At 37.2% G+C, this 12,644-nt stretch overlaps 1 protein-coding gene across 2 annotated transcripts; it reads right to left on the reverse strand.

Annotated features, from left to right (window-relative positions):
- Positions 1 to 27: 27 nt before the first annotated feature.
- On the reverse strand, positions 28 to 6,766 carry thoc1 (THO complex 1). 2 transcript variants are annotated; one of them, XM_015034596.1, is made up of 21 exons: positions 6,665 to 6,766; positions 6,388 to 6,461; positions 5,998 to 6,058; positions 5,831 to 5,900; positions 5,402 to 5,520; positions 5,231 to 5,279; positions 5,046 to 5,141; positions 4,836 to 4,918; positions 4,663 to 4,733; positions 4,443 to 4,551; positions 3,897 to 4,031; positions 3,686 to 3,786; positions 3,506 to 3,572; positions 2,948 to 2,998; positions 2,774 to 2,844; positions 2,523 to 2,618; positions 1,916 to 1,981; positions 1,489 to 1,572; positions 1,237 to 1,384; positions 1,056 to 1,140; positions 28 to 426 (listed from the first exon to the last, which is right to left on the reverse strand). In XM_015034596.1, exons 1-21 carry the CDS (start codon positions 6,710 to 6,712, stop codon positions 149 to 151), a joined length of 1,962 nt encoding a protein of 653 aa, XP_014890082.1. In that variant the 5' UTR covers positions 6,713 to 6,766; the 3' UTR covers positions 28 to 148. The 2 variants fall into 2 exon arrangements, with proteins under 2 accessions (XP_014890082.1, XP_014890075.1); XM_015034589.1 differs by having other exon boundaries at positions 4,663 to 4,736.
- Positions 6,767 to 12,644: the final 5,878 nt, after the last annotated feature.

The raw sequence follows: 12,644 nt of genomic DNA on the forward strand, positions 1-12,644 counted from the left end.
TTTTGTGACCATGAGAAAGCAAACGTCTTGGAAAAAAAAGTTTATTAGATTTTTACAGTGGGGAGAAAAAAAAAAAAAAAGGTTCAGACCTTTGGTACATACAAAATTCACTGCTCCAATGTAACGTAGGTACAAATTAAGAAATGTTTCAAGCCTCACTGAGGCGTTCTGCAAGCTGGGAGAACCCTGCCGCGCTGAGAGCCGTTGCCAGGTTCTCCACTGTTGCTTGGGATCCCTCTCGCTCCTGCCAGGCCACCAGCAGAAGCTTGGCCTGAACGTCCACATCTTCACTGTCCGTCTCGATTTCCCGCATCTCTGCTGCCTTCATCTCCAGATGAGACGCCAGCGTCTTCCACTGAGACCCCAGTTTGGCTGCTATGTCGTCCATCTGATGGTTTGTTACAGTTTTACTCTGGATGCTCGGACCTTGAAGAGAAACAGAAAAAATAAAAATGAAACACTGGTGCAAAAGACAAACATCCATGCACACAAATACAGTTATATCAAAGGAAAATTCAGAGACTTAACTGAACAGCTTTGCTTTTGCACTGTGGGAGGAAATTTTTTTTTTTTTTTAATTATAAGAATAAAGTCATACCAGAGGATAATTATTTTTAATGAGAGCAAAGTTTCAATTGTCAAGATCCGACATGAACAGATGAGTCAGTGGCTCTTCAACAAAAATAAGACCGTCTTTTGCACAATTGTTTCAGATTGTGAAAACTTCACAAGATGCTCAACATTCCTCCATTTATTTTCTTGTGGAGAAATTCTGACAAAACTATGTCTTTGTTGTCCTAATATACAACTTTATTCTGGTAATAAATCGTTTTTCTTCACATGATAAAAACATGAACTTCATTCCCAAAATGAAAAAAAAAAAACAAAAAAAAAAAAACTTTTGCTTAGGTTGGTATTAATACTCCATCAAAGAATTTGTTTTTTTTTATGCTGAGAACACATTTCGATATTCTGACTTGGATAAACCTAGAAAAGAATAATAGATTTAACTGAAGACACTGAAAAGACGATGTAGAACTGTTGGCCAAACTCACTGTCATTGCTGTCTTTAAGAAGATTGTCTCCATTATCGTCATCATCCTCCTCTCCTGTCTTGATTTCTTCTGAAGGGATATCCTTCTGCATTTTTAGAAAAACAACAACAAAAAAAAAACTGGTCTGATTTCTTTCCTTTTTAAAGTTTAATTCAGGTTTTGAAAACGTAAAATCCCCCACCGGCAGCTCTTTGGCCAGTTTGCAGACCATGGTGTCTAGGTAGTCTGCCAGGCTTTTGAACTTCTGGTTCGTTGGCTGAAAGAAGTGTGGACTCCTCCTGGACAGGAGCCTCAAAGCCCGCCACCCGTAGTTTGGGTTACGCACAACCCTGAAAGAATTTGAGCAAGAAAATAAACCCCCAGGAATTTAGCAGCTGGATTTTATAATAACCGACTTGTGTTCCCAGTGAAATACGTCACAGTGCCGACCTACTTATATTCCTCCTCCACCATGTTGACTGGATCGGCCTGCTCAATGGCTTCTGCAAAGAACTCGTCCAGTGATGGCATAAACTCTCTGAAATACAAATACTGAATGCAGTCACCCACAGTATTCATATATTCAGAACATCTTCATGTGACAACCAAGAACTGCAAAGTATTTTGTGTTGAGATTAGATGTGGTAGCCAAAGCATCTTCTTCCTCAGCTCTGCTGTATCCCTACGTGGCCCAAATTGGATTTTCTGTTTCTTTCACAAATGGCTTGCAAACATTCAGTCTTGCAGTTACGCAATACTGAAGTTTGTGGTTGTAGGTTCATGGATATAAAAACTTTTGCAAGGAACTAAAGACATATCATATGAAAAAAAAAAAGATAAAATAAAGTAAATATTTTTGCTTAGTTCTCTGAATTCCTTACCTGCTTTCAGACTTGCAGGCCTCCATGTTGTCCTGGTTCAAGTTCCACAGTCGAGTCAACTCATCACTAACGAAACGGTGGAATAAAAGAAAGTTTAACATCCTGCCATAGATTGCTAAATAATAAGCTTTCCAGCTCTACAAACACACAACTTGAAAGCGGTCGGATGGTTTAGAGATGCATCTGAAGTCTAACGCTTTAATATTGCTGAATTAATTACAGAACATAATTATATATATATATATATATTAAAAAAATGGATATAATCACAGTGATGTAAACAAATATCTCCATTAATTCAATTTGGTTCAGAAATACTTTTTTAGTCTCAGAAGGAAATTTAAATGTTAGGTGTCCGATTGCACTTGAATGCACCGCAAAATGATCTGCAAGTGCAGCAGAAATACCGTGGAGGTGTGACCTCACAGAGTTCTGATCAACTGCTTCCAGAAAGCTGAGTGAATATAAACAATTATGAAGACATGAATACAATTATTACCAACGCTCAACTGTAAAAAGGTCACTACCAATAATGTTTTTTTTAAATCTAAGACTTTGAGAGTGTATGAATACAGTAAAAAAATAAATCAAGTCCTTAGTGACGTACTTTCCCATGAAGATCTTGCGCTCTGGCCCTTTTCCAAGGAAGTCCTCTGGAGCTTGTCTTTTCCTGGTGGGCCTTTTAGGTTTGTCGTCAGATGTTCTGTTCGAGAAGAAAACAACCAGGACACTTTTCATTTTGACATCCTAGCAAAAGTTCACACACCCACCCCATTTGTTGCCACAGACCAATCGTTGCATGGAAACGAAACGAAGCCAATATGGGCCGGGGACATGCGGCGACATTTCTCTCTATACCTTTCTTTCACGAAGCTCGGACAGCCCTCGTTCTTCCAGGAGTTCCAGTTTTCCTCCGTGTTGAGAATGTGCTGCCAAAGAAGACGTTTTAAAAATTCTGGTCTGACTTGAAGTACAAAATGAAACATTGAGGGTTATATTTAAATAAGTCCGTATTCCTAAAGTGTGGCTTACCTCCACCATGGTGGCGAATTGTTCTCCTTCAGGAGGCGTTTCTCTCAGCAGCTGGAAGAGCAGAACACACGTTAACCAGTCTGTTCTTGCTATGGCTATAGTAGTACTAACTTAAAAAAACCCAACAACAACAACTTCAGTTTAAAACATGTTTCTGTTTAAAAGTTTACAGTGATCAAAGTCAAATCAGTCAGAGATGACCGAAGAGGCACAAAACTTGATAATAGTGGTCACTAGTTCGAACATTCTCCATAAGAAAAGATCTTTTCAAATATTTCACATTTTTGCAAAAATCAGAGTTTTTGGTACATTTGAGACTTTATGCCAAATTATGAAAAGATAAACTTAACTTTAAAACCAATATCTTTAAAATCAATATCTGCTGCGTGTATTCACTGCACTGAACTTCATGCAGTCTAAAACTTAGACCAAACTTCAGGACAAAGTCTGAACACATGAGATTTCATTCATTTCGAGTCAGAGACATACCAGGATGCCTTAAAAGACATCAAAATGTGCAACTGAAAAAGACATAATAAATAATTAAATGAAACTAACCTGATAAACTAGCTTCGTCGTCTCCTCAATCCATGCACTCTGGTCGTCGTTCAGAATGCAGCTGGAGCTGCAGCAGGACAGAGAAAGAAATAAAACAATAAATATTCCAGCATGGCTCCTGCTTGACAACCACAATTTGACTGAGTCATGCTTTAAAGTGAACACAGAAACGAGCATCACCTTTTGAATTTAACCTGTCCCTTAAGGTACTGGAAGAGGATCAGGTACTGCAGCAGTATATGCCGTCTGAAGTTGCTGTCGCTGAGCTGCAAGTCCATCAGCTGCAAGAAAGAAGGGGGGAAAAAAAAAGAAGAAAAAAACATTTTAGGACAAACACATTTAAGAGGGCAACTTTTTAAACCAGCAGCATTGGAAGCAGAAAGTTTCCAACCTTCTCACTTGTGAGGAATTTGGCAAAATAGACGTGTTCGCCGTCAGAGGCTCTGAGGTCCTCCATCTTCCTTTTAGAGGCCTGCATGTCATCCAGCTTGAAGCTCTTGAATACGGCGAGGGTCTCGTCTGAAAACTGAGCAGAATGACAGCAGAGGAATCAGGGGGGTGGGCTGGTCAATTTTCAGTCAGGTCTTATTTTTAGAGCACTTTTCACACAATCAAATGCAACTCAAAATGCTATGCAGCAGTTCAAGAGTCAGGCATGCCAACAAATGCTACATTAAATAAATGTAGTAATTAGAAAAGTGGAATAAATGTCACTAAATGCTGGACTGAGGAACGCAGCTGCATGGAAGCAATACACCAGAAACAGATACGAACAGTATGGAAACATTATTCTGGATTTCTAAAAGTGCAGGAACAAATATAAATGAACCACGAAAGAAAAACACAGAAATTACACTTTAAATTATATTTTGTTGATTATATTACGTAAAATAGTGGATAAAACTCGTAGTATGTTTCAGCTTTCATGATGCATTACCTTAAGGAACGTCATCCATGAGAATTTGTCGTAGCACTGCACCGGATTTCTGAAGTAGTCCTGCAACGTCCAGAACTTTCTGTATAGGTTGTAATCAATTGGGATAGAACTGAAAAGCGAAAAGCAATTTGGTTTTATTACAGCTGACCAGACAAGTTTTTTTTTTTTTTTTTTAATTATTAGAAAATGAACAATCTCGCAGAGCAAGTCTTCCACTCACCAGGGCGCAGGTGCATCATCCTCCCCCATTTCACCTTCCTCCACCTCCATTGTGTCTTCCTTTTCATCCGTCTGCTGTAAACATGGAGGTGGAAAAATGTTTTTTTTTTTTCTTTTTTTTGAAAAAGCAACACATAAAATGTTTTGAATCAAGATCAAGTGGTAAATCTTCACCTTCTGGCCAAGAGTGCTCTCCTGCTCATTCTTGTTGAACACTGTTATGTTGTCCAGATTAAACTGACTCTGCAGATTCAGACCTGGGTAAAAACACAAACAAGGTTGTCATAGATACATTTGTATATTTTGCAATCATAATGCTGAATATGTGAAATGATTACAGAATACATATATATATATATATATATATATTTTTTTTTTTTTTACCAGATTTCTCAGATAGAGGGAAGAGTCGTGCCAGGAAAAGCTGGATTCGCCCACAGAATACAGTATTCTGGGATTTGGACAGCCTCCTCAGAAGATCTACTCAGACAGAAAAAAAAAGCAAACAAACAAACTGACATGATGCTATTTGGTTATAGAAATTGTTACGAATTAGGTGAGATCTTTACCGTTGCACATTCTCAGCAGATAGTTCTTTCCTGCCGTGTAGAATGAGCTCTGAAAAAAAAAAAAAAAAAACATAAGCCATCATTACAACTTTAAATTTGGGCTGGACATTTTTTTTTTCACCGATCTTGATTTAAAAATAAATAAATACATAAATAAATAAAAAATATTACCGATTTCCAGGTGGAGACATTTTTCTCAACAAAGGAGAATATTTTGTCACACAGGTCAAGGGGAAGGCAGTCCAGTACATCTCCCAGCAGGACGAATGGGATTGTGGCAGAGCAGATTCCTGCATTGGCAAAGAAGAAGAACGGAAAATTTAAAGTTGCATTAGGAAAATCCTTCAAGGTTTCCCGTTTCACTTTCGTGAAATGAGTGACAAAAAATAAAAAAAAAATTAAAGATTTCTTTTAGGCATATGTACACAACAGGATATCTTGGGGTAATTAAAGATACTTAAAGCTTTTGCGAGACGAACATATATATTTTTCACCATCACTTTGTGCATGACCGGTTCCTGTTTTAATGTTTATTTTAAGTGTGTTTTTACAAGCATTTTCAAACAGAGTAAAGCAATTTTAAGAGGAAAAAACTCATACCCTCAGTAACAGCATCGATACTCAGGTAGATGAGAGACAGATAGTCGTCACAGCTCATCTTCTGCTCAATCTACAATACAGAGAAAAAAAAATAAAAAAAAAACATTAAAAACTTTGGAGATCTTGTTAATCCAGTTATTAAATTAAAAGAAAAACAAGCCTCTTACAATTTGATCACCGAGAACACCCCGCAGGGCCTGGTCGAGTGTGGTCTTCTTTTCTGTCTCACTGAAATGACAAATATAATGGCTTGTTTTTCCATTCAACAAATGTGGACATCAACATTTTTAACATTAATCTTACCCAACGCAAGGAGCATACGACACATAACATGTATGTGAAATAAGTCATTTCATTTTTTGTTTCCCAGAAATGAAACCGCTAAAGGCTTAAAGGCTTCAAAAACCTAAACATTTTATGTTTTTCTTCAATACTACGAGCACTTAAAATATTTGAGCAAGTACAGTGGGATTAGTAAGTCAAAGGAAAACCTCGTACAAACACTCACAAGTAACAGCTTTAGTTTGAAATTAAAAATTAAGCTAGAGAAAACTTACTTTCCGGAGATCTGGCTAAACACAGTGATTAGATGTTTGCAGGTTTTACCCGAGAGAGCCTGTCTGGCAGCAGCCTGCAGATACATGAGAGGAGCATTGTAAGGTACAGACAGATCTGAAACAAGCTAACTTTAGCATAGCATGAAATGCTAACTGCTATCGTAAACTAACATACCCGGAGATAAAAAGCTTAGACTTTGCAAATAGATCGATAAAAATTATTTCAGTGAAAATAATTTATGTTTTGACAAGAATGCAACATTGCACTGTTTCTTACCGTAAATTTCTCCTTGACATCGACAAAATTGAATACGGGGGGTGACATCTTTAAGCCGTGACCAGCGGAAGTGGCTAAACATTTGTTCCGGGTTTTGTTTTTTCACACGAAAAGATTTGTTTCAGCACTATTTTTTTTATTTATTTATTTTATTTATTTTTTAACAATGTCAAATTTGAGTCTTGTCAATCATGGTGTCCTCAAGACTGTGCGGGCCGACTGAGTGGCTGGCTTCAGATGTAAGTAGCTTCCCTGCTTGTTTATTTTTGTGCTGGTTGGACAAAATAATAAATCAATGAAGTAATTTTGAATCTTAAAAAACCTAGTTTATGTTCAAATAATAAATTCCCAGTTTAAAGATAAACCAACATAACTTCAGCACTTCTGCTTCTAATGGGATATAAATTCTTTTCAACTGACAAACAAATCTCCAGAAAAAAAAAAAAAAAAAAAAAATGTGGTGACACAAGTAGCTCATAATCTGTAATCGCCAAAAATATATGGTGTTGCTGCTGTTTTATTTTACATTTTTCCTTCTAACAAATATGTTATACGTTACACGTTAAAATTACGCACTAATTCATTTTGTCTCTCTAAAATGACGCATGATTTTTTTTTTTTTTTTGTGACTTGGCAATCTGTTATAAAAATGTGTAGGTATAACTGAAGAATGTAATCATCTTGCCTTCGTGAATGTTGCTTCAAATATTTTTATTCAATAGAGAAATGCGTCCTTTTTAGTTGGTTAAAAAAATCTATTGGTTCAATGTTACTATTAATATTATTTAGAATAACTGTCATGGCCTTCACAGAGAGACGAAGGTAAGCAAATTTAATTCCAACATTGACCACATGGTGGCAATATTGCCTACAGTTTCGGTCAAGGCAGTTCATGAAACTGTTTGAGCTTCACACCTATTATTTCTTTGTATGTTTTAAATAATGTTCCTGTACATTTTTTCCAACTCCACTTTCCCTCCCGTGGATCCTTCCCTGTGATCCTTCCCGATATTCTTTTTTTTAAAATTATTTCTTCATTGCACTAAAATAATCCAGATGGATGATTTCCTTAAGTGTTAGAACTATGAACAGGAACATAACTAAGGTCACTTTTCTCATTTAATGTTAATAAATACTTGGCTCTAAACTGTACCACATGAGCCATGTTAGTATGTTCCGTACACGTTTGTCTTTATGAGCATTTCTTCACACGTCATACAGGTCTGTGCTGCAGGACTTGATTTTTTATGATTCAGTGTACTGTTTAACAATGTCACAGTACATATTAGAATCTCTCGACTGTACTGTGATGGCAATTATTAAACAAAAGTTTCATAACTAACCAGAGAACATAAAGAGCTGCTCTGAAATTGTATGTTAAAGTTCATAATCTCTTGGTTTGTAGCCGGCAAATGATTCACTTTCTGCTCCTTTTTCGACAAGTGTTTCCATCGCTGCAGCGGCGATGTGAGGTGACTCCTTGGAGAAGAAATGCTGCAGCTGTGAAATGAGTAGTGTCACACAGAAGGAGTGAAGCTTTACTTTCAGCATTCCTGTGGAGTCTGTGGAAATGATAATACTGGAAAGTGAAGAGTGATTTTACTGGCACCTTGTTTCTGTCACGTATTTCACCTTCATCCCCCATTTTGACATATCTTTTATCGGGTAGTTGCCAAACCTGATGAAGCACAGAAAGAGAGTGAGAATATGTTGTAGATAACCTCCCCACACCAGTCAGTAATGTGGAGACAGGGTTAAAGATGACTCCTGGGGGTTGGGCGTTGACGTTAAGGTTGAGTTATCTGAAAGATCGAATCATCATTTACCACAAATTATACTCAGTCAATGAATAAGTTAAGTACAGGTCATAGATGGCAATGAGTACGATGAATTGTCAAACACCCATAGACAATTGTTCACATTTCCTTGCACTTTGTGAGAAATGTATACTTTACTGTCTTGCAGGGCAAAAATGTCACTGCGCTGCCAAGAATCATGATTAAGCTATCTTTGATTACAGATTCTGATGCACTACATTCACCCAGGATCTTGCACATTGCAAGCTTCATCAGAATGAATATGTCCAATCGAAGGAAACACAGAAGCAGGTTTGCTGAGAGAAATCTGCAGGTGTGTTGACAAAAAATGCCTTTCCTTGCTAAATCAAAACCTACTGTGTAGGTCTATTTTAAATAATATACAATTTTCCGAACTTCTGACTAGGTAAAAATGGTATTTACCAAACCTAGATCTGGCGTAAAATCTGTCAGAATTTCAGAAAAAAATCACTTTGAGTGATGGAATAATGAATCTTGTTCTCCTGAAGAAGAACTTCTGACGATCAATTTATGACCTTAAGCTCAAGTGTACTTGAGTTGCAGGAGGATAATTACCTAAAACACACCAATGCGACCACCTCTGAATGCCTGAAAATAATAATCAAATTTAGGTTTTGGAGTGACTTAGTCAAAGTCTGGACTTCATTTGGATTGAGATAAGGTGACATGGCATTAAATAGGCTATTTATGCTTGAGAACTTTCCGATATAGTTAAATTAAACTAATTGTGCAAATAAGATTTCCTCCATAGTGATCTACAAAGCTCACTACAAATTATTCCAAAAAGTTGATGATAGCTGTTGGGCGAACATTTACTGGGTTTTGGGGGGATTACTTTCTTAAATAAGGCTAACCTAGTTTGGTAGCTTTTAGTCTTAAGAAGTGAAATCATAATTTGAAAAGTAGTAGTTTTATTTTACTGGTGTTATAATTCGTTTAATGATTTAAAACATTTAAAAGAGACAAAATCAAAAGGGAACAAATCTGCTAGTGGAGCCAGAAAATTATTAAGAGTAAAATGAAATCCTCTCGAATGTTTTAGTGGGCCACATCTGATTTTATGACATACAATAAAACAAACGGATTCAAACCCTGTCCCATGAAATGATCATTTTCCAGCATTTCTGTAAAATCAATCTCAACCAGGTCAGCTCCAGACTCCCGACTCTTTATTTTGGCGAGATAAATATAATGAGAAGAAAGCTGAAAACAGCCCGGTGCCAAGTCACAAACCAATCAAGTTCAGTTGCGAGAGCCAAATAATGTGATGAACACTCTCAGAGAAAATGACTGTAGAGCAACAAAAAGAGCATTGTCCATGTTGTTGGAGACAAACTTCAACACAAGAGGCGAAACACAATGCTCTGACCTCTGAGGTTAAACACACAAAGGAAGGAGGTCTTAAACTGGTCCTGATTGTCACATGGCTTAAATTCCACCATATAAAAGAACATGTGAAGAAGAGTCACTGTCATGTAAGGGAGACGAGCCCATTTGTACGTTTAAAGTCACGCTGCACCTCTGCTGTGGGCACATACGCTGTGCCAGATGAAGGTCCAGATGAAGGTCCACATACAGCGCGAGGATTCATGTTTCTAATTAGATTGAGCCAGCTGTTGTGTTTGAATTTAATGATAGATGCTAATTTCTGTAGCCTCCAAAGCCTCTTCATCTTCATGCTTCGGTTGCAAACTCGTTCCGAGAATTTTCTTTGTAAAAGCTTCATTATGGTCTGTTAAATTGAAAGAGATAAAGGGATTTTCTTTTTGCACAACCGGTGACACAGAGCAATACTTTGCTGCCTCATAAAATTATTTGGGACATTTTGTTAATGATCCTCGCACACAGAGGAGAACATCATCAGGATAAGCACCCAACCATGTCAGCTATTGTGACTGGTGCCTAAGCTAACAGTAGGTTATGTGTATTTAAACAACCTTGGTTTGATTGCCCTTGCAGCATTGCTCTGTTGATGAATGTCCAGTTATGGAGCTGCTCTAAGTTATTTGATGTTTATTCAATGATTAGCCAGGGGTGTGGAAACCATCACATATCCACAACTCATAAAATGGGATGTGAGAGGAGCCACGTGCGTGGATGGGTAGAGACAACATTCTTGCGACAGAGCCAAACGGGAAATCTCCACGATGGTCCCGTCCCATCTTGTGTAATCAAGCTTTTCGATTATACAAGATGGGAGGATTTAAAGTGTTTGCATGTCCAGTTACCCGATCTACTAAATTGACCAAATTTTTGAAAATACACCCTTCAACTGCAGCGCAGTAAAACGTTTCAACATAAAATGTGCACATTTGTATTAAAATAAATTTAAATACATGTATTTTTAGTTACTTTTAAAGGCGCTCAGCACCACTGACCTAATTTTCAAGCTTCTCTATCTCTTTTTGTTTTGAACTTAGTAATCCAGTGATTGAACTGACTGCAGCTGCTTCAGAGCTGCTTTGTTTGAACAATGAGCTACAGTGGTAAAGGCTTGGAGGAATATAAGTGTAAGAATTTCCATTTCTGACCTCAAACACCAGGAACTTGAGCTTGTAATGGTTAATAAACAATAAAAACATCAAGGAGAAAGTATGCCACCGTATTGAGCAAATTAAAATTAATTAAAATTTAATTTTGCTTTCAATTTTTAAATATTTGTTCTGCATCCAGAGGGAAATTAAAGGTGACATGAGGCAAAGCTGGTCCCAGCCCATTCCCATGCAAGGAAAAGTGACGAAGGACTGGCCACATTAAATTTGACAAATTCCTGGGGAAAGATAATAATGGACTGACCAAGACAATAATGCACTAATAAAGAGCTTGTCTAAAAATAGAATCCCGTAAAGCATTTCTGTGAAAAGAAGAATTTGCATTCTTGGAACTGAATAATTCATGGCATCATTTTGTGGAATATGTAGCCAACCACACATACAGGCTGTGTATGCACCTTTAATTTTTTAATTATAGCTCCTGATAATAGAAGAGATGATGATTTGAGATGTGCTTACTGACCCAAATGCACAGTCCTTTAATTTAATTGTTGCTTATGTCATTGTGATAGATATTTTAATACATTCGTTTTCTAGTTTTGCAATCAAGGCCGCAGTTTATTTCCAGGACCTTCGAAAGACAAAGCCGTTCTCCAACACAAATTGAGATCCCCTTATTAAAATTGCAACATATTTCTGGTTTACTTGCATCTTATTATGAAACTTGCAGCATTTCCAACTTTGATGGTTGAACTGTTGGCATCATATTGAAACACACACACACGCACACACACACGCGCGCACCCTGAATAATTATGTAATGCTGCAGGGAGGGACTGTGTTGAATCCTGGCCACCACATTCACACGGAAACTGTGCTGCCCTAAAGAAACTTGCAGATCCTCATCAACAAGAACTAAGCAGGAAATAACAATACTGATAGTTTAAATAAAAATCCAGATGCATACACAAAAAAAAAGTTCATTCAAGGTGAAGTAAAATGTCACATCCTATTTCTTTTGTTGTATTACTGTATCTTCACTCCGTGATCTAGTATATGAAAAGTAAGTTCTAGTAGGACCGTAAATGTCAGAAAAGGTTTGAGTTAATTTAGCAGAAACTGAAAAACATTGAAAAATATATATATATTTTAATCAGAACTGCGATTATATTCACACAGAGTTGCAAAATCAGATTTCTCACACAGTTGGCTATGGCAGTGACAAGTCTGAATCTTTAAGTCTGATCAGTCACAGCATCTGAAATACACATTATCAACTAAAATGAGGCAAGAAACTCACCTTACCCTCACTGTAAACTGCACAAAACACTCATTATGTAAATAACATAATAACATTTTTATTGAATTTTATTGAATTTTTAGCAGTGTGGACAGAAAACCTGGACAAAAATACTAATTAACATGTAAATATTGTCCTGGCCTCTCTACAGTTCATTTTCTGCAACATGTATCCAAGCCTTTGTGTCAGCATGCAGAATACACGTTGAGCCACCAATCTGATAACTGACCGGGAGACCAAATTCACTTCACGGAGCAGATGTGCTTCACCGACATGCCCCTAAATAAACAATCACATTCCAACATGTCCTACTGTTGTAGCCCTCCCAGAATATTCATTTCTGTCATTTT

Source organism: Poecilia latipinna, unplaced genomic scaffold, assembly GCF_001443285.1.
Source record: "Poecilia latipinna isolate Pla-1442-1.1 unplaced genomic scaffold, P_latipinna-1.0 Scaffold18, whole genome shotgun sequence".
Lineage (NCBI taxonomy): Eukaryota > Metazoa > Chordata > Actinopteri > Cyprinodontiformes > Poeciliidae > Poecilia > Poecilia latipinna.

Coding starts and splice junctions, on each gene's coding strand:
- thoc1 (XM_015034589.1), bottom strand. CDS start 6,712: ATGTCACCCCCCGTATTCAATTTTGTCGATGTCAAGGAGAAATTTACG. Junction 2,845..2,947: donor AATTCGCCACCATGGTGGAG/GTAAGCCACACT, acceptor CTTCTTTGGCAG/CACATTCTCAACACGGAGGA. Junction 1,385..1,488: donor ATGGTGGAGGAGGAATATAA/GTAGGTCGGCAC, acceptor AAATTCTTTCAG/GGTTGTGCGTAACCCAAACT.